Source organism: Sceloporus occidentalis, unplaced genomic scaffold, assembly GCF_023333645.1.
Source record: "Sceloporus occidentalis isolate IW3139 unplaced genomic scaffold, rSceOcc1.0.p SCAF_3, whole genome shotgun sequence".
NCBI classification, from domain to species: Eukaryota; Metazoa; Chordata; class Lepidosauria; order Squamata; family Phrynosomatidae; genus Sceloporus; species Sceloporus occidentalis.
Window position 1 is genome coordinate 45393142 of NW_028316983.1, and position 21436 is coordinate 45414577.

A 21436-nucleotide genomic window follows, 5' to 3' on the forward strand; every position below is an offset into this window, starting at 1 on the left:
AGAAAGAAAGAAAGAAAGAAAGAAAGAAAGAATATTTTGGGCTCTTGCTGCTGTCAGCTGACTAGCAGTTCTGTCCCAGAGGGGTTAGGCTCACAGCTTCACTAGTTTCTAACTAGCCTCAGTATAGCCAGTCACAACACAGGGATACAAGCTGGCTTCTACACACAAGTATGTGCACCTATGAGCCTGCAAGTTTACAGCATACACATAGAGCCTCTCACACATCTTTGTACGCATATTTGCATGTACCGTTAATAATAATAATAAATTTTTATTTGTGTTTCCCTGCCTCTCCCATAGGATCGAAGCGGGATTACAGACTAATTAAAAAACCATTACAAACAATATCATAATAAAATCCAATAATACAAAAGCTCTAAAAACAATCATGCAACATACATATCCGGGGTAGGCAAAGAATCGATGGTATCAAAAATTACAAACTTCATTCTTCAGGGGGGAAGACTTGACAAAAGAGGAAGGTTTTAAGACTCTTTTTAAATGATTCCAGGGGGGTCATAAGATGGAGCTCATCAGGAAGACTATTCCAGATCCTCAGGGTAACAAATGAAAAGGCCATCTGGGATGTAACAACATACTTGGAAACTGGTATTTCCAACAGGTTCTTCCCGGCTGTTCTAAGTGTGCGGGGCGGATTATATGGGGAGATGCGGTCCCTCAAGTAACTCGAGCCCAAGCCATATAGAGCTTTATAGGTAATAACCAGCACCTTGTACTGTTAAACTCATGCTACACCATATGCCTCCAATTTCATTGAGTTAATTTAAAAGTATGAAATCAGACTTATTCCTTACCATTTTATTGTTTATCTGGGAATGGGAATAAACAAGATGCAGAGTGAAAGCTCATTGACAAGGGAGAAGAGAAAAAGGCCTTGCCAAGAAAGAAAAAAGCTTGAGGAAGAAAGTACTTATTTCCAGTCCCATAGAAAGGAGAAGACTGACCAGACAGCTTTGCTAATGTTATGTTATGTTTAACCCTCTCTATCATGCTGTAGACTTCAATGAGCTCTGTAAATATGGATTAACAGCTAAAGGACAACTAACTAGTAATTTTTATATTGTAATCACAGATCTTTCTGCTCTTGTATTGAATAGCTGAGTCAAAGAGTTTCAGTTTGGGAAAAGATGTTCTTTCATACTCATTTGACAGGTAAAGTCTACGGTGGAAAAATATAATCTACAGGAAAGGCTAATGTGTTAATATGGTTAAACATTGGGACATCTGCTGCATATTTGAATGTGAAACTGAATGTTGTGTAACATAAATAAGTTTGACTGGCTAGCATGTTTAAGCACACTGATCAGACAATAGTCTGCTGTCCTTTTGGCACATATAATAAAAGCATCCTATGTATGTCTGGAACCTTTGGACTGCTTCATAAGCATTCTTAAGACATAATTTTATGGTTATTTCCAGCACTTATGGATCATCTAGTAAACAGAATTATCTGGTTAAAACAATACAAAATAGCAATAAAATAACACATACTAAAATCTAAGATAAAACCAGCAGCAAGAGGTGAAATAATGCAGTGCCTTCTTTATCATTTATGTTCCTAATATTACAGATTTCATGGTGTAATTCTCGAGTTCCAACTTAAAATGGCAGCTATAAGTAATCTGCTTAGAGCATTCTGTTTTGGTGTATATCTGAGTAAAATAACATTTATCAAGCTGTGCTGAGTATAAGAAGATCCAGCTTTAAAGATGCTGGTTCCAGCACTCAAAAAGATTAGGAATTGCTGTTCCAGATCATTGCCATGAACTGCAGCCTTTAAAATATGCTGTAAAAGTCCACAGATTTGACTACATTAAACAGTTTGAGGAATTTGACCATGATAAACTATTCACAAGACTCTCTTAATATATTTTAGAGGTTTGTGCTGCTTTTAAAATCACCCATTTTACCACACTCAAAGGTAAGCCAGATTCAGCTCATGTTAAAATTGATAGGAGGCATTTGTGTGACTTGAATAGCAATGGGTTGGCCATCAATTGCCTTGGTTGTTATTATGCACTGACTGGCAGGGCTATTAGAGATGTACTCAGGGAATCAACCTCATTCAGTAGAACTGCCTTTTTTCATGTTTATTTCTATCACACATTCTTTTTTTTCCCTTTGGTTCAAAGCGGGGGGAAAACACCAGCCTTAATCCAGATCCTTGAGAAAGATGAGGTTTCAGAGACCATTGCAAATATCCTCACCACATAGTCAATGGGAGGGAGGGAAGGTGGGGTGAAGAAAATCAAATGACCTTAGAAATCTTAGTACCTAGTGACGGCAGCAGCAGTCGTCTTTTGTCAGCAATTCTGTGTTTTCTGAACGTGTTTCAGCTCGAAACTCCCTCCCAGTAACCTTGTCTGTACCTGAGTCAGAATGACCTGGTTTTGCTAACCCATAATCAGGTATGACGGAATTTTGCCATGCTTCTCTGACTCAGCAGCTGAAGCCTAAGTGAGGCATTAGATCTCTGCAAGCATTAAAGCAATGTCAGAAGGAGATGGTCATGATGCCTTTCACAGAGGGCTTTTTACCTGACCTTGTGAGATGATACTGCAGCTGTCTGTACATCATGGGCATTGCAGGTTTATGTCAGAAACTGTACAGTGCCAACTGTACAAGTTGTGAAATGGCTGAATTAACTCTTCGAGATGGTAGATTAGTCTTCCACCTATTCCTTATGTTACTTCTTTCCATACAAGAGAATAAGAGGAGGAAAGTCAAGACAAAGAAACTGGAATTTAGAATCAAAAGTGCAGGAGAGCATGGTGTGTGGCTCCTTTAAATCAGTAGTAACTGATCTTGCTGAAAGCAAAACCCTTAGTACAGTACAGAACTGATGGCTACCATGCAGAATTAAGCACACCTGGACACCCATTTTAGATGGTGAAGGGTCTGGAAACCATGTCCTATGAGGAACAGCTTAGAGAGCTGGGGATGTTTAGCCTGGAGAAGAGAAGGTTAAGAGGTGACATGATAGCCCTGTTTAAGTATTTGAAGGGATGTCATATTGAGGAGGGAGCAAGCTTGTTTTCTGCTGCTCCAGAGACTAGGACCCAAAGCAATGGATGCAAGCTCCAGGAAAAGAGATTCCACCTCAACATTAGGAGGAACTTCCTGACAGTAAGGGCTGTTCAACAGTGGAATAAACTCCCTTGGAGTGTGGTTGAGTCTCCTTTCTTGGTGGTCTTTAAACAGAGGCTGGATGGCCATCTGTCGGGGATGCTTTGATTTAGATTTCCTGCATGGCAGGAGGTTGGACTGGATGGTTCTTGCAGTCTCTTCCAACTCTATGATTCTAACAATCTTACTTTTGTTCTGTACTAAGCTATATTATGCACCTGAGATGAAGGATGGCAATTGTGGTGTTTAACCTACCTTGATTTATCAGATCAAGTGATTTCAATTGCTCAAAAAAAAAAAAAATTGCTGGAGCTGGAGCTTCATGTTGTAGCAGTGCCTGAGAGCCTTGCGTATCAGCTTCACAGCAAACAGTTAGAGAAGAGTAGGCAGGAGGATGGGGGAAGGTGAGACCTTGAAGGTACAGAGGAAAATTGGACAATTTTGTCCCACTGAATCATAGGCTCAGAACAGTGGCTCGCTTAAGGTTGCTTATTATGCATAGAAGAGAGCCAGTGTGGTGTAGTGGTTTGAGCGTTGGACTAGGACACTGGGAAACCAGGGTTCAGATTCCCACTTGGTCATGGAAGCCCACTGGGTGACCTTGGGAAATCACACTCTCTCAGCCTCAGAGGAAGGCAAAGGCAACCTCCCTCTGAACAAATTTTGTCAAGAAACCCCCTTGGGGCAACCATGCAATAGAAATGACTTGAAGACACACACAATAAGTATGTGTAAGAGACATTTGTCAGGCTCAAGGCTATGGAATTCTGGGAGTTGGAGTTCATTGTGGGGTCCAGAGCGGAGCTCCACTGTGTGACCATAACAAACTCCAACTCCCAGAATTCCATAGCCTTGAGCCTGACAAATGCCAAACTGGGTTATTTCTCCAGTGTGGATGCAGCGTCCTCTTGTTCTGCTTCCGTTCACCTTTCCTAGCATCATCGTTTCTTTCTAGGGAGTCATGCCTCCTCATGATGTGAATCATAGAATCGTAGAGTTGGAAGAGACCGCAAGGGCCATCCAGTCCAACCCCTTTCTGCCATGCAGGAAATCTCAATCAAAGCATCCCTGACAGATGGCCATCCAGCCTCTGTTTAAATTAAAGACCTCCAAGGAAGGAGACTCAACTACGAGGGAGTTTGTTCCAGTCACAGCCCTTACTGTCAGGAAGTTTCTGCTAAGGTTGAGGTGGAATCTCTTTTCCTGGAGCTTGCATCCATTGATACGGGTCCTAGTCTCTGGAGCAGCAGAAAAGAAGTTTGCTCCCTCTTCAGTATGACATCCCTTCAGATATTTAAACAGGGCTATCATATCACCTCTTAACCATCTCTTCTCCAGGCTAAACATACACAGCTCCCTAAGTTGTTCCACATAAGTTTCCAGACCCTTCACCATTTTCGTTGTCCTCCTTTGGGCACTCTCCATTTTCTCAACATCCTTGTTAAATTGTGGTGCCCAGAACTGGACACAGTGTTATTCCAGGTGGGGCCTGACCAGAGCAGAATAGAGTGAGACTATTACTTCCCTTGATCTTCTAGACACTATACATCTATTGATGCAGCCTAAAATTGCATTGGCCTTTTTAGCTGTTGCATCACACTGTTGACTCATATTCAGCTTGTCTACTTGGACTCCCAGATCCCTTTCACATGTAGTTTCATTCAGCCAGGTGTCCCCCATCCAATATCTGTCCATTTGGTTTTTCTGCCCTAAGTGCCACCTTACATTTTTCTGTGTTGAATATCATTTTGTTAGCTTTGGCTCAGCTTTCCAGTTTATTCAGGTGACTTCTTGAATTTTGATCCTGGCTATTGCTCCTAGGAGGTGCACGCTTGCAACAGACTGCCCCAAAGCCCAGGGCTAACCCAGAGAGCAGCAGGCGAAGAACAAAGCGGGTTTGCCTCTGTCTGCCGGAGCGGGGGAGTGGTCCAGGGCCTGGGAGGGAAAGGGTTACAGCGCTGAGGATGCCGCAGCGCCCCCTCCCAGCCCTTTGGAGGGGGAGGGAGGGAGGGAGGGGGCCCTATTCCTTTGCTGGGGGGGCAGCCAAAGGGGGATCTCCCCTGCAGCCCCTTTGTCTGTCTGTCTCTCTCTCTCGTACCTGCAGTGGGCTGGAAATGGGGCGCTGGGGCTTTAAGCAGAGCTGACAGGAGCCCTGGAAAAAAAGGGGGGCAGGCGAGGAGGGGAGGGGAGGACCCAGGGGCCGGGCTCGAGCCTCCTCCTGCTCCTTCCTTTTGGAGCTTCATGTGGCCGAGCGCTGGATAGAGGGGAAAAGGCTTGCGGCTCCGGCTTTGGCGAGGGACGCCTAGGAAGATGCTCCATGCCCCTTTGCAGAGGTCCGGGCGGACGCTCCGGACGGTCCATTTTGCCCGACCCAGCAGGTAAGGAAAGAAGGAGAAGAGAGGGAGGGAGGGAGAGAAAGGAAGGAAGGAAGGAAGGAAAAAAGATGGGAGGGAGGGAGAGAAGGAAGGAAGGATGGAAAGGCGAGAGAGAGAGAAGGAAGGAAAGAAGGATCGAACGGAGGGAGGGAGAGGGAAAGAAGGAAGGATGGAAAGGAGAGAGAGAGGAAGAAGGGAGGGAGGGAGGGAGGGGATCAGGTGGCCTTCGCCCTGGCCTCGGAAGCGGAGCTGCTCCTTGGTGCCCCTCCGGAGAAGGAAGGCAGGGCTGCCTGGCAAAGACAATGGTGCCAGGGAAGGCAGAGGGGGGAGGAGGGAGAGGGCCAGGGAGGAGAGCTAGGGAGCCCCAAGCCCAGACAATGCCAGGGAGAGAGAGCCCCGGCCGGGCATAAGGGCGGCTCCTGCCAATCCTGCAGCTGTGGAGGTGGGAATGTGGGAAGCTGAGCTTGCGCTTGGCCGTTCCCTGCCCGACACGTGTCGGCAAGGTCGGCCCTCAGCTGCAAAGGCCAGGAAGAGCAATGCTTCGTAGTGGGGCGTCCAAATGGCCCCCTCCTTCCTCTGCAGAGTGGTCGCAGCCCCGATCTCCTTCTCCTTGCAATCTGCAGCTTTGTCTGGGGCGGCGGGAACGGACCGTTGGGAAGCCTCGCCGGAGGCACCTGGCTGCAGGCCTTCCTCTGCTCCTCCTCCTCCTCCTCCTCCGGCCCCTTTTCTTGGGGCTGTTTGGATTTGAAAGGCTTCAGCGGAGGGAGGGAGGGCAGAGGGGGTCTTCCCTTCCCTGTCTCTGCCTGCCCTATCCACCGCCTGGGAAAGGCCATCTTTCGGGGAGGGAAGGGGCGGAGGCCACGAGGGGAGGAATAGGTGGGACTTGGAGGATTTGAATGGGTGAGGAGCAGCTCCGGAGCACATGGTGTGCAAAGCATAGGGTCTAGATCCAGGGAAGTGATAGTGCCACTCTCTTCTACTCAGGTCGGGCCTCACCTGGAATAACACTGTGTCCAGTTCTGGGCCCCGCAATTCATAAAAGGACGTTGAGAAACTGGTGCGTGTCCAAAGAAGGGCCACCAAAATGGGGAAGGGTCTGGAAATCATGCCTTATGAGGAAAGAGCTAGGGAGCTGAGCCTGTTTAGCCTGCAGAAGAGAAGGTTAGGAGGTGATAGCATAGCTTTTTCCGTATTTGAAGGGGTGTCACATTGAGGATGGAGCAAGTGTCTCTTCTGCTGCTCCAGACAATAAGACATGAAGCAATGGATTCAAGCTATAGGAAAAGAGAGCCCACCTCAATATTAGGAGGAACTTTTGGACAGTGAGGGCTGTTGGCCAGTGGAACACACTCCCTCAGAAAGTGGGGGAATCTCCTCCTTTGGTGGTTTTAAACAGGCTGTTGGTGTGTGTGTGTGTGCTTTGAATTGTGTTCCTGCATGGAAGGGGGTTGGACTGGATGCCCTTTGAGGTCTCTTCCAACTCTATGATTGTATGATTCAAAGGCCCCATTCACACTATGAAATAACCCCATGTGGAACCTGGTTATTTCATTGGCGTTCACATCCTCCCCTGCACTCAGTGCAGTTTGCAGGGGGAGGGGGAGTCAGCCAAAAACCACCTGACCTGGGGCATTTGACACTGGGTCAACTAGCGAGGTTTTGGGTGGGTTTTTTTTTTTTTTTTTTTTTTTGCAGCAGCAGTGCTAGGATTATTATTATTGTTCTTTATTTATATAGCACTGTAGATTTGCACAGCACTGTACATACAAACAATAAATAAATAAGAGTAAACCTGCCTGTGGCGTACAGTCTAGGAGATAATAGGATACTACATATAAAATACATAGCAATACAGGAAAGGGTTCAATAAAACAGGCAACAAAAAGAACATCAAATAGCAAATGATAATCACACAATGCCTGGGAATGCTTCTCCAGATTTTTGCCACCACGTCCTCCTTGCTCCCCCTCCTCTTCCTCTCCCCTGTGCTGTGTCCTCCAGCATCCTCCTTACTCTTCATCCCCCCACCTGACACAATTGAATTTCCCATGGCATTTTATCCCTTTTGCTGTCCCCCTCACCCCCAGTGGGGGTTAAAATGCCACAGAGAGTAGTGGGGACTTGAGTTTGGTATCACATTATCAAATCTTCCTGGATCTACTGGGTACAAAAACATGAGTGTGAATGAGGTCCAAGACTCAGGAGAGGAACCTGTGGAGGAGGACAGTTGGAAAAGGAGAAGAAGCCCACTGCCCTCAGTCTTGGGGAAACTACAACTCCTTCCTGCTCTTCTCCTCCCTGGGCATTTTCATCTTCCAACCAAGCTGAAGAGCTTCCAACAGTAGAGGAATCCAAAAGCCTACCCACCCTGTTAGTCTGGAAAATCCATAGGTCAAGGGATCTTGCAACACCTTTGGGACTAACTGGAAGGGAGAAGTTGGTAGCATGAGCTTTGGTAAACTTGAATCTAATTTCCTCAGATGGTGGAGTGGAAAGCCCAGGGAGAGACCAGCATAGCAGTCTCAGGCCTGTTACAGACAGCCAAAATAAAGCTGCTTCGAGTCACAGTGGAGGTATGGTGTTTCAATGATGCATGTGTCCTAAGAGTCCAGAAGTTGCACCAAAGCCACGCTCCAGCCCTAAGGACGCATGCATCATTGAAACACCATACCTCCACTGTGACTCGAAGCAGCTTTATTTTGGCTGTCTGTAAAAGGCCTCAGTGTGAGAATGTCCAGAGCTAAGCCCAGGTTGTAGTATTTTGGGGTGGAGGTGAGGTGACAGGTTCATCACCTAGGGGCAGGGGTGGGGAACCTATGGCTCTCCAGGTTCTGACAAACTATCATTCCCATTGTGCTTCACCACCAGCCAAGCTGAAGGAAGTTTTAGCCAGGCTCAGAAGGGCTTGGTTGTAGGGATGCTTTACATGTAGCATCGCCATAAGGAAAGGCGCTACAATCAAGCTTGGCTAAAACTTCCTTCTGCTTGGCTGGTGGTGAAGCATGATGGGAATGATTGTTTGTCAAAACCTGGAGAGCTATAGGTTCCCCATCCCTGATGTAGGGGGTATGGTGGTGGTGACGTTAGGGATTCCAGGAACTGTGGTCTCCCCTTAAATGAGGAATCAATGCCTGGAATGATCATCTTGTTGTTGTTAATGACCCTCAAGTTGACATCAACTCATGGTGACCACATGGATGAGACCTCTCCCAGACTCTGTCCTCCACTGCTTGGCTCAGGTCCTGCAGGCTCAGGCCCATGCTTCTCAGACTGAGTCCAACCATCCGCTGTGTGGTCTGCCTCTTCTACTGCCCTCTATCTTTCCTAGCATTTTTTTCTTTAATGAGTCATCCCTTCTCATGATGTGGCCAAAGCATCCTGGATTCCAGAGAGAGTTTGGGCTTGTTCTGTTCTAATAACCCATTTGTTTGTCTTCTTGGCTGTCCATTCTCAGCACTCTTCTCCAGCATTACATGTCAAATGAGTTTTCTTTCTTTCTGTTGACTTTCTTCACTGACCAGTTCTCACCAATACCCTCACCAGTACATAGCGATGGGGAATATGATGGCTTGGATGATCCTCACAACCCCCAACACAGATTAACAGGAAAACAAAAATACCCTTTTACCCCAGCAAAATGTTGAATGCATCCTTTTATATAAGGGACACCATTTTGCTATGCAATTGTGTTAATGGCACTGATCACCCACAGAATTTGGTATCCATAGGGGTGGGGGGAGGGCAGAAGCCTGAACCAAATCCCAGCAGATATCAAGTATGTTGCTTTGTTTTTCCTTCTTGACTTGACAAGTATTGCTTATTTGGACCCTTTGTTCACTAAATATCCCTGGAGTTGATTCTCTGGACAGGAGGAGCAGGCTGTGGGGTGAGGCTGGGGCTTTCTGGTCATCATACATTTTTGTCTAATAATGTACCAAAGCTCTTGAACATTGAGTAAAAGCTGTGTGAATTGTATTAAAACAGTCAGCTGTTCTCTGTGAAAATCTTACAACCAGATGTCCAAGGTTTTTCTAGCTGGGCATGTAGCTGCATTCCATTCAGAGAGGCCGTGATCGTATCCATCCTCTGTCTGCAGAGTAGCTGAAATCTTTTTCTTTCCACAAGGAAATGGGAGTCTGTGGGAGGAAGTGGAAACTGGATACACTGGAGAAATATTTGACTTAGGTTTCCTTTAAGAAGGAGAACTATTGCTCCCAGGTGGGCAGTATTTATGGGAAAGAACCTCATGCATTTTTGACCCAATGTGCTTGGTGACCTAGTCCAGTTTCTTTTGGAGTTTAGAACTGCCCTGCACTGTGTATCTGAAGTTTGAGGCTGCTTCTTAAAAAAGACTTTTAAAAAAAATCACATCTGTGTTTTGTGCAAAGTCTCAGGGTGTTTCTAGATTAGGTTTTTGTCATGCAGTTTGCTTCAAACATGAAGTTTGACAAGGACCCCAAATGTATTAACAATTTACAAGAAAGGGATTATACCTAAACATTGTAAATAAATTCTTAATTGTAACAGTTGTGTGACAGTGGACTAGAATTTCTCAGAAGTTGGTGGACTTTCCTTCTTTGGGCGTCTTTAAACAGAGACTGGAAGGGTGTCTTTTGGGAGTTCTTTAGTTGTGTATTCCTGCATGGCAGAGGTTTGACAAGGTTGATCTTGTGATCCTTTCCAACTCTATGGACTTTATCACATGGGGAAATCAGAGGGAAATTGGGTATAAACAGTGATTATTCCGTTAAAATTGTGCAATCATAATTAAGATTTACACATGACATCACAATTAAAGCACCTTTATCCTGGGAATGACCAGGGAATAACCGGCAACAAATCATTCATGGGGAAATCTTGTGTCTTTTTTTTTTTTCCTTTACAAAAAAAATTAAGTAGGGGTGGGAAAGAGAGAGTGCTGGAATAGCTGCATTGGGTGTTTTGATTGATAGTTATAGGAGCTGTCCACCTGAAAGCATTCTCAAATTATTATTGTTATCCATATAACTCTGTAAGGTAGGCTACGCCATGGCCAGAATTTACTACAACTGGACAACACTTTGAACCTGGGCTTAGCATCCAGCTCAACACTCTGACCTTGTACTTTCCCCCAAATAGTGTAGTCAGGGCTACAATGAATTTCCAAGTCACCTTTTCTTTCAGCTAATGGTGAAGGAAGATAGGAATTCTGATGTCCAGAAACATCCAGAGGGCAATTTATTCTGCCATCACTGATGTAGATGTTAAGTAACACAAGAAACAGGATGGAACCTCAAGAGACATTATCATACAGCAGTCGACACACCTCATTTTCAGGTACATCAAGGGCAGAAACAACTGTGCCTTCAAATCCCAGTTCAGCCATACACTGTGGAAATTTACTATGATTAATAGTACTGAAAATTGCATGGAACATTGGCAGAACTGATATGGGTGCAAAGGGGGATGTGGGTACAAGGTAGGGGGGGAGGAGGAAGAGGTAGAGAAGATAAAGGAGAAGAAGAAATCAGCTGAGGTGCACCAAGAGCTAGCATCCAACATTGAACTCTCAGCCCCCGAACCTAATTTATATCAAATTAATACCAAACTCAGAGATATCATAATGTGAATGCTATTGCCATCAGTGCAAAACTCATCCAGAAACTCTCCTCCTGATTATATTTGTTGTTGTCAAACACCTCCAAGATCCCCAGTCCTCAATTTCTATTGCCCTCCACCTTTCCTAGCATTATCGACTTTTCTAATGAGTTTTTCCTTCTGTCTGAAACATAACAGACTCAGTTTGGTCATCTTGGCTACTAGGGAGAGTTGCTTGATCAGTTCTGGCACCCATACTTTTGTCTTTTTGACCACCCACAGTATCTTCAGCACTCTTTCCCAGCACCACTTCTCAAATGAGTTGATTCTCCTTCTGTCAGCCTTCTTCACTGTCCAGCTTTCACATCTATACATGGTGATGGGGAACACAGTAGCTTGGACGATCCTAAATTTAGTATTCAGCACTTTAGAATCTTGACTAGTTCCTTCATAGCTGCCCTTCCCAATGTCAGTCTTCTGATTTCTTGACTGCAATTTCTGTTACGGTCAATGATTGATCCAAGTTAAGAGAACTCCTTTATTAGAATCATAGAATCATAGAGTTGGAAGAGACTGCAAGGGCCATCCAGTCCAACCCCCTGCCATGCAGGAAATCCAAATCAAAGGATTCCCAACAGATGGCCATCCAGCCTCTGCTTAAAAACTTCCAAGGAAGGAGACTCCACTCCACTCCAAGGGAGTGTGTTCCACTGTCGAACAGCCCTTACTGTCAGGAAGTTCTTCCTAATGTTGAGGTGGAATCTCTTTTCCTGTAGCTTGCATCCATTGTTCCGGGTTCTGTTCTCTGGAGCAGCAGAAAACAAGCTTGCTCCCTCCTCAATATGACATCCCTTCAAATGTTTAAACAGGGCTATCATATCACCTCTTAACCTTCTCTTCTCCAGGCTAAACATCCCCAGCTCCCTGAGTCATTCTTCATAGGGCATGGTTTCCAGACCTTTCACCATTTTAGTCGCCCTCCTCTGGACACGCTCCAGTTTCTCAGTGTCCTTTTTGAATTGTAGTGCCCAGAACTGGACACAATATTCCAGGTGGGGCCTGACCAGAGCAGAATACAGTGGCACTATTACTTCTCTTGATCTAGACACTATACTTTTATTATTTCTATTTCTTTATCATCTATATTGAATTTATGTAAATTTTCTGTAGATTGCATGCCATATACATGCAACTTAATAAACCTGTTGGAGGGATTTTTTTTCACTGAGCTGTAATGCTATCTCAGTATGTAGGCAAGTGCACTCTTGAGTGTATCTAAAGTGGTTCAAGTGAAAACTCTCATACACTCTTTTGGTTAGAGCTTCACCATTTAATGGTTCCACAGATATCCCAAGCTAAGAGAAGGGAGCTGTAATTACATGAAATTGTCATACTGGATAGGACAGTGGTCCATCTACTTCAGTGCTGTCTAGTGTGACTGGCAGATCTTCAGGAACTCAAGTCCTTTTTCTCAGTCCTATTCCCCAGTCATGCTACCTTATTCATTTGTCACACTGAACTTGATACTTTCTGTATGCAAACATATGCTGTCCTTGGTGAGCTATGGTCCCTCCCCTCTCATGAAAGGAGAAGATGATTTTAGTTATCAGAAAAAGATGTTAACATTCAGACAACCTTTTGGCCTCATACATTGGCTGTTAACGTGGCCATTTCAAATATTACCCTTTACTCAACTAGCTATTACTTTCATTGGTTTTACTGATGTTTGCTTGCCTTTAATGTTTTTATTTATTATTGTGAGTTACCTTAAACACCAGTTTGGTGAAAAGGCAGGATCCATATTTACTAAGTAAATATACTTACTCGCAGATTCTTTTGAGCTCTTGCCAGATTCTGCCAGGCATTCCAGATTTGCAGTATACTGTATTTATTTTCTTATGTTCTGTCTTGTTTCTCAAAGATGTGTGAACATTTGTGAATAAATAGGGTCAGGCAAGAAACTCTTCCTGGTTTAGATTTGGCCAACATAGTGAAGTGAGACTAAGAGGACCTTGGCTAAGAAACTAAACCCATATTGAGGCTGTCTTTGAAAAAAAGTAAAGAAAAAAGTGAGGATCTGACTTCTACAGTAATTTGTGGGTTTGTGCTTGGAAAGGGTAGCTGACTTTTAGAGCTCAGCACTATTCTTAGACAGCATTGTATATTAAACCTAACTATCACTAAGCATGACCAATGCCGGAAGATTTGCTGAGCAAGCCAAAGTAAGAAGTAATTTTGAAATAACAAATATTATGCACAAACTGAAGATGAATCAAATGTAATTGTCTCTCATTTGACCCCTAAATCACAATTGAAGATATACTGCTTCTGGATGTCTACATTCTGCTTTTAGGTTTATGGAGAACAGTGATTGTCTAGTTAGATAGGATTTTAAATATATATATATTTGTTCATTAGCAAAATGATATCGCACCCCCTCCCCCCCCCAAAAAAAGCGTTTGTGTTGTACTTTTATCAGTTACATGTTAACCAGGAATCCAACAGCTGTACTTCTTTTCCAGTGTGGCAGTACAACCATATTGGGGGCAGGAGCTATTTGCTGGAGTTTTGTCCATTATGCAAATGAAAAAAAGACAGCACCCCTACCAAGTGATCATAGCAGCACAACTAGGAGGTTAGGCTTATGCTGTTGATTTAATATTTGACCGGATGCTTTAAAAACTTCCACAAGCTGCGGTTCTTATAATAGTATGTTGAATATTTTAGTGGGTAATTCAGCAAATAATAATTGTGTGATTTTGTGGGTTGTTGTTGTTGTTATTGTGTGCCTTCAAGTAATTTCTAACTTAATGCAGACCCTAAGTCAAAACTATTGTGGAGTTTTCTAGGAAAGATTTGCTCAGAGGAGTTTGCCTTTGCTTTACACTGAGGCTGAGAGTGTATGACTTGCCCAAGGTTACCCAGTGGGTTTCCATGGCTAAGTAGAAATTCAAACTCTAGTCTCGAGAATCATAATTCAGCACTGAAAGCACTACACCACTCTAGCTGTTACAATTCATTGTGTGTACACACAATTTAATGTTAAGCAGTGTATGAATATGCTGGTCAGAGAGCTGGATTTGTCATTTGTTCCCTATACTTTCAGAAAAATAATTAACCAGATTCAGAAACCTTTGGCTTTTCATGCTCCTTTAGAAGAAGCCACTGTAGAAGGCAAGGGGTTTATTTCTCAGTTTGTTCAGTGCAACCTTTGTATGTGAATTGATTCTGTGGCCTTCCTTTTTGGCTGCCACTGTTTGAGGCTCCTCTGTGTTAAACTTTTTCAAAGGCAATGTTCAGATTGCCTGAGCTCCATGGCCCCTCACTTCATTTTCTGGGAGGCAGTGAGAGGAACTGAAGCAGTTTGCTCTCCAACATGTAGGGAATTGAAGCATGCTTGGTATTCCAATGTCCTCTGCAGTGAATTGGCCTGAGAAGGCTCTTTAGAGATCATTGTAGACAGGATCAAGGAGAAGCAGTGTCTGGCCATTGTTTCATCATTGATTTTGTGCATTTTAGTAGAGATCTGTCACAATTTAGGGAAGGAAAGTTTTTAAAAATTCTCACAGAACAAAACAGCCTTTCTGTTGTTGGTGTAGTTACTTCATTGTTAAGCTGCCTTTCTCCCAGAAAGGGGACCCAAGGTGGTTCATAAGGTAAAAACATTTTAAAAACTTTATGGTAAGGATTTTTAAAAGTTAAAATCATCTAATTAAATCTAAAATTAACATTAAAGCATGCAAAGAGTTAAAATCAAAAGGCTTTATTTTGAAGTAAGTATCATGACTATCACAGTGGGAGGATAAGAGAGAGAAAAATATGTGGATCACTTATATAGAGTTGGGGGTATTGGAAGAGTTGGGTGGAACACAGGAAGATGGAAGACTACACATAATGGCTGGTGGACCACAGAAGTGAGCAGCGGGGATGTGTATGAAGTAGTTGTTCTTATGTCTGTTCGTTTTGTATGCTCATAGAGCTCTGTTTGCCATAGCCACTTATAACCTCTCCTTGAGTACTTTGTGGTCTTTTTCATTCAAGCCCACTTCAGCCTTCAATAGCTAGACTCCTCATGAACTTGGCATGCCCACTGATCAGCAAGAGTGACCATTGTTGTAGCTTTAAATGAGATTGTAACCTCATCCTCTACAAAGCTTTCAACAGGCCTGTTCAAGGCACTTCAGTTAATAGCACTTCTGCCTTCAGACTGCCTAGTTCCTGGATCTTCCACATTTCCTTGCTTTTCAGGAAAGACCAATTTCCTGAAACAGCTACCCCCATCAACTTTACTGACTTCCCCAAACAGAATAGTGTGAGCTGTCTAGGAAGAATAAACTGAGGAAAGGAACCTGGAAGAAAGAGCAGATGGAGGTAGTGGAGCCTGTTCTATCTCAAGTAATGTCTTATAACCCATTTATTGGTACGTGTCTGAAGCAAACACAACCTTGGAGTTCAGTACACTTGTGCCCAGGACATTTTCAGAGTTGCATTTCCAGCATTGGGGTGGGGGGGGGGAGAGTATGTAACCCTCCTGATGTTGTTGGACTGCTACTCCAATCAGTTAGAGCCAGCATAGTCAGTGGTGAGATATAATGGGAGTTGCACTCTGACAGCGTGGAGGGTCCAATAGGAAGTCTTGCTTAGCCAAATCAAGTTTTAATATTTGAATCAGTGGTGATATATGTGTGAATGTTCATGTATGCATTTATATTTATGGACAGGAATACTAACATTTACTTTATATACCTACGGTATCGAAAGGCTTCTCAGTTGTGCCCTTAGCTGTCCAAGAATGTTAGAAAACTTCCAGTCAAGTGGTTTCACAATAAGGTGTGCTTAAATAATTCTCAAGTGACCCAAAATTTAGGAATAAAATTGTAAGTGGTCTTTCTGTCTCAGTTTGCAGTCTTGTCATTGTTCCCTAAATATAATATCGAATTAGTCTTCCAGTATAGTACTGTCTGGATTGATGAATACAAACAATGAAGAAATTGAGAGTCTGGTATATGGCTGCTATATGGCAACACTAGAGAAATCAGTGTGTGTGTTTATGTATAGCCATTTGAAGGATTTAGCTTTAGTAAATGTTTCTTCACTTAATTGTGTAGGTCTGGATGTTTTCCCCCTCAGGATTAATTAGCTTGTACTTAATCTATATTAAGCCCTCATGTAGACGCTTTTAATAAGGATTAGGAGTGTCTCAACCTTTTCTAAACAGACAAGATAAATTTGCAAAATATGTATTTGGAGTGTAACATCTCATCCACAAACCTATTTTAATCAATATCCATTTGCCAGCCCAGCATATAAAAACGTCCAGTTTGTAGGCACAAGTAACACTGTTTCTGAGGAACATGTGCTGGAGATTCAGTCTAATGGTGGCACCATCATTTAGAATTGTAGTTGATGGGTGGGTTTAAGAATTGCTCCAATTCAAGAACTTTTGAAACCAGATCCTCTGTGAAGTCCTGTCCTGGCTCAAAATAAACTTGTCCTCTACCTCCTATTCTCAACTCTTTTTATTCATAAATTAAGTTTATTTGGTTTAAAACTCTGCTTTTCTGTCTCAAGCACCTTGCAGGGACGTAGCCAAGCGGGGGGGATCTTGGGGTCCGGACCCGCCCCTTCCATTAGAAAAATGAATGGTGTGTGCTGCTGCGCCGCTGCACCCAAGCCCCATTATAATGGTGGCACTTAGTCTGGACCCCCCCTTCCTAAAATCCTGGCTACGTCCCTGCACCTTGCTGTTTGCTTTGAAGGAACTGTTTGCTTTGAAGGAGCCCTGGTGGCACAGTGGTTAAATGCCTGCACTGGAGCCACTCACTCAAAACCATAAGGTTGCGAGTTCAATACCAGCAAAAGGGCTCATGCTCGACTCAGGCTTGCGCTCTTCCGAGGTCGCTAAAATGAGTACCCAGATTGTTGGGGGATATTAGCTTACAGTTGTAAATTGCTTAGACACTGCTAGTTCGGTATGAAGTGGTATATAAATGAAGCTGTTTGTTTGTTTGTTTGTGTCTTGCAAAAGACCCCAAATCCTTTACAAGATAGTTGCAGAGGCAAATTAGGGGAAGGATGGACTAATTTCTGAGTTCTCACCTAGGCATAAACTATGTCATGTCAGCTAACTTGGTTCTTAATGTGCACCAGGTCTAGTACCTTATATATTGTTGGAAAGAATCCTCAATTAAATGACAAAAAGTAGGGTGTGGTCTTTTATTCCCTTTTAAAAATTTCCCTTGAAGTAGCTGGAAGAGAAGCATTTGTCTTGATTAAATGTAGTCTGCTATATCAGGCTGAATAGGAGCTCTGAGTCCAAGCAAATTATATATCTTCACAAATCCTTGCAATAACTGACTTTGCTTCCAACCTAGAGGGGAAAAATTAAGCAGAAAAGTAGTGTTGTGATTTGGGATAGAGGTGTATTTACAGAGGGAGGGAGAGAGGGAGGGAGATCTTGGATTAGTAAAGCAGAGATTTGTGCATGTGTTCTGTTAGCAAGGAAAGGAAAGTGTAACATGTTAACCAATAAAATAATCCCCAAAGGGCCTGTATGGGACTGCAGTGACATTCACTTTTCACGGTTAAATCTACCATTACTGTGATTTTGTGTTCCAGAGTGCTTGCTATTCTTGACTGCTTTCTTTCTTGCAGTTCTTGACTGTTTTATTTTTCTAATGACCAACTAGATATGAAGAAAACGGGATATTTAGCTCAGTGGCAGAACATATGCTTTTAATTCAGAAGATGTCAGATTTGTATCCCTGGTATTTCTAGTTAGATGGGTCAAGCAGTGCGTGGTGGAAAAGACATCTACTGAGGCCCTGGAGGACTGCTGCCAGTCAGAATTGACAGCTCCATGCTACATCATGGACTAATAGTCTAATTTGATACAAAGCAGCTTTCATAATGAGTAACACTGTTATTTGGAAACAGTGATGGTACAGTAACCTTGTCATCTATTGCACTGAATTACTGCTATTGACACTGTTCTGAGGCAGTTGCAAAAACAGAAGACGGGTAGTTGGGAGAGAATCATAGAAAGACAATGACTACCCAGGATTTTTTTTAAAAAAACTGGTAGTCTTCACAACAAAATGTACATCTGTATGTTACGAGGACTGCAGTGGGTTCAGAGTGTAAGAAAGCTGGAGAAAGAAGCCATATGTTTTCAAAGAAGTAGCCATGTTTGTCTATTGCAGAATTAAAAGGAAAAGGGGAGGGGGACAAAAAAAGAAAGAAATTTAACAGTGTCTTTTAAGATTAACTGATTTATATTTTAGCCTGAGTGTTCATGGATATCAGTCTTTTATCACCTCAGCAAGTCCTTTGAAGTTTTAGGGCAGGGGCCATGGTTTGCATCTTTCCATGTCCTGGTATATTCTATCCTATTCCCATACAACTGTATAAATATGCTTAATAAGCTGCGGCTTTGATATCACAATGTATTGCATTTGAAAATCTGTATTCATATCCATGAAAGTTCATTTCTTTTTTCTTTTTACTCTTTTGCTGAGTAAAAGCTAAAATTCCTCTTGGTCAAACAAGGATGGTTATTTTGTGATGTCTTTGATTTTATTGGTTTAAACTAGCCTGAGAAAGGAACTGGAAGAAAAAGGCACTGGTATCCCCATTTGAACTCCTTACTTTCCATGTCTTAGCCCTGAGTTTGGCTATAGTTTAGAAAAAGTTAGCTTTTAGACTACAAGTCTTAGAATCTCCTGCTGAGCATGACCTTTAGCAGAAGTAGATGGCAAAATCTGGAGCTTGGAGTCCTCCAAAGTAATTTTTCCAAACTCTGGTTATACTCATAGTCTACCTGGGTGGGGATATTGAGTGGGTGGCTATAACCTTAGCAAAACGTGGCCAGGCAACAAAAGGCTGAGTCAACACTTCCCTCACAGTTGGTCTTCATTAAGGAACAGCCTGTTAAGCCAGGCAGAGCTGTGTGGGATCTGCTCTTTGCTTTGAAATGAGAAAAAGCAAATATACGGTAGGGAAAAGTAGGCAGCCTAAAAGACTGAGCTTGTACATTACATTTTCCTGTTCTTCCGAAGGGCCAACCTACCCCTTGATAATTCATCTTCATGAAACTTTAGGTTCAATTCCATTGCCGTTTACAGGCTGACAGTAGTGCTTTGATGGAAATGTGTGCTAGACAGTAACGGGATTGCAGTTGGGTATGTTGCTTTTTTGTCATATTTGTCATAAGAATGTACATTGGCAGTTGTATGCAGTGGTGTAAAGGAGACAGTTTGATGCTGTGAGGGATTTCCCCGCATGTGTACAAATCTTCTCTTTTCTGCCTGTTTACAGAAGCAGCAGATAATCCCCATTATCTGCACAACACAACTTTTCTCCTATGTTAACCTGCTATTGTAAGTCGAGTTGCTGTAAGGTCACCATGACTAGCAATATCCAAATTCTCTGGTGCAGCCAAGAGAAACCCACAAAAAACTATAGAACTTGAAATGTTTCAGTCTCCAAAGCTTTTCTTGGAATCTACCGCTATTTCAGTCAGAAGAGTATTTAGGATCAGCATAGGGAGAGATCCAGAGCCAAATATGAGGCCTTGCTTATTCTAATTCCTGGACCATCTGGTTTCATTCAAAGCCAGACTTTTCCCCCTCTGGGTCATATGAAATAACATGTGATGCCCCTGAGTCTCTTTTTCCCCACCTATATGGCTTGAAGATTAAGAAGGCAGTCAATATGTAGAAGTCCAGTAAATGGCTCCAGTCACCCAGAAGTCACACACAAGAGTCTGTATCTCAGTACAAGCAACCTCCATGTAAAAAGGTCAACTTTGGCTCTTTATGGTAAATAAATTTGTTGCATTTTTAAACAGAACACTGCATAATCTTATATGTTTATGCTATTTATACAAGGCTCTATGGAGCCATCAGTTGGGAAAGCATTGTAAAGGATCCTAATGGTTTGCCGTATCTACATCAACCTCCATTGTGAAAAGTCTGATCTCTTTGGATTCCTACCTTCCAGGGAATTATTTTTTTCCTCGAAAAATGCAGCCTCCCCTTTCTTGCTCTCACCCTCAAATGCTTATTTCAATGATAGTCTCCTTTCCTTGCCGCCATGGGATTTGCTGGTTAGATTAGTTTGGCTTACTCAGAACTGCTTCAAACCACAGACATGTAATGAGGCAGACGACTGACTCCCCCTCATTGGAGTGATTGTGAGGTCAAGGAAAGGATGGAAGCAGGGAAGTGGGGAGGAGTTTATGTTCCCTGCAGAGCTGCCAAAATAACTTTGCTGCTCCTCATGGCATGCCCTCCCCCTTGTTTTTGGGAACCTTTTTGGGACTTTACCTTCTGCCTTGCCAAACCTCTTGTTGCTTTTCACTTTAGTGCCTCGTAAGCAAACCCTCTAGAATTTGATGTGGTGCTTAAAACAAAATTCCCTCAATGTTACTTTGTTCAGGATCATCAAAGAGATGATTTAGATGAAGTTTAAGCACAAACCACAGATATTTGTGGCCTGGGGCCAGGCATAACTACTGCAAGCCCTAATGAGTTTCAGCCCTTTAGAGAGATGAGATGTCACCCCACTCTGACTGCTTTTAGCTGCTGGGTTTAATGGAGACTTTTCCTTTAGTAAGGAGCCAATGGAGGCATCAGATTGAGCTAAAAGCTTTTATTATAATAAGAATGAGGAACCTGTGTGTCTCCAAATGTTGTTGATCAACAACTCAACCTTGAGTTTAGGAGTTGCAGTCCATCAGCACTTGGAGGGCCAAAGAGAAAAGGTGAAGCTGTAATCTCATTCTGTAAAAGTTGCTGATTCCTCACACTCATTAAATTTGCTTTCCTGCCATTTTTGATCATTTCCCACCCTTATCCTAATTAGGAAAACACTTCCAAAATGGCACCAAGTCTACCCATTGTGTCAGGTGTCTGACAGCAGTTCTAAGATTTTGAAGCTTATGCAGCCTCTCCAGGATAAGCAAATCTCATATTGGCTTACATTATATTTCTGAACTGAATTAATCATTAGATGTATGATTACACTTGGCCCTTAAGTTTTGTCCTTGCTTACTCTATGAATAATTGAATGTGGTATGCCATTCCCAGAAGAATATCTGTAAGATGCCCACCACTCTTTCTTATGTTAGATCCACAGCTGTTCTTTCCTTGCTGGTTCATTGTAGTGATCCCACCTCACCCCCCATCCTGAAGAGTCATTCCCTCCTCTTGTCATTAACTTCTGATATTTGTCGATCCTAGCATTCCTTTCTCTCATTTTAGTTCTTGGATGCTAACTAGAACATCCTTTCCAATAATCATTTCCCCCCTCTCAGATATTCTCTAGCTAGTTCCCGG

At 43.0% G+C, this 21436-nt stretch overlaps 1 protein-coding gene across 8 annotated transcripts in view; it reads left to right on the forward strand.

The window, feature by feature from the left end:
• NAV1 (neuron navigator 1) overlaps nucleotides 1-21436 on the forward strand; it is a 391844-nt gene that overhangs the window by 294438 nt on the left and 75970 nt on the right. Inside the window, exon 1 of one of the 8 annotated variants that reach the window (XM_089514298.1) lies at nucleotides 5340-5525. The exons of the other annotated variants lie outside the window; for them this stretch is intronic. Within the exon in view, the coding sequence (XP_089370424.1) occupies nucleotides 5458-5525 (68 nt within the window). The 5' untranslated portion in view covers nucleotides 5340-5457. Of the gene's footprint in view, nucleotides 1-5339; nucleotides 5526-21436 lie in introns of those variants that run through there. 8 annotated transcript variants of the gene reach the window in all.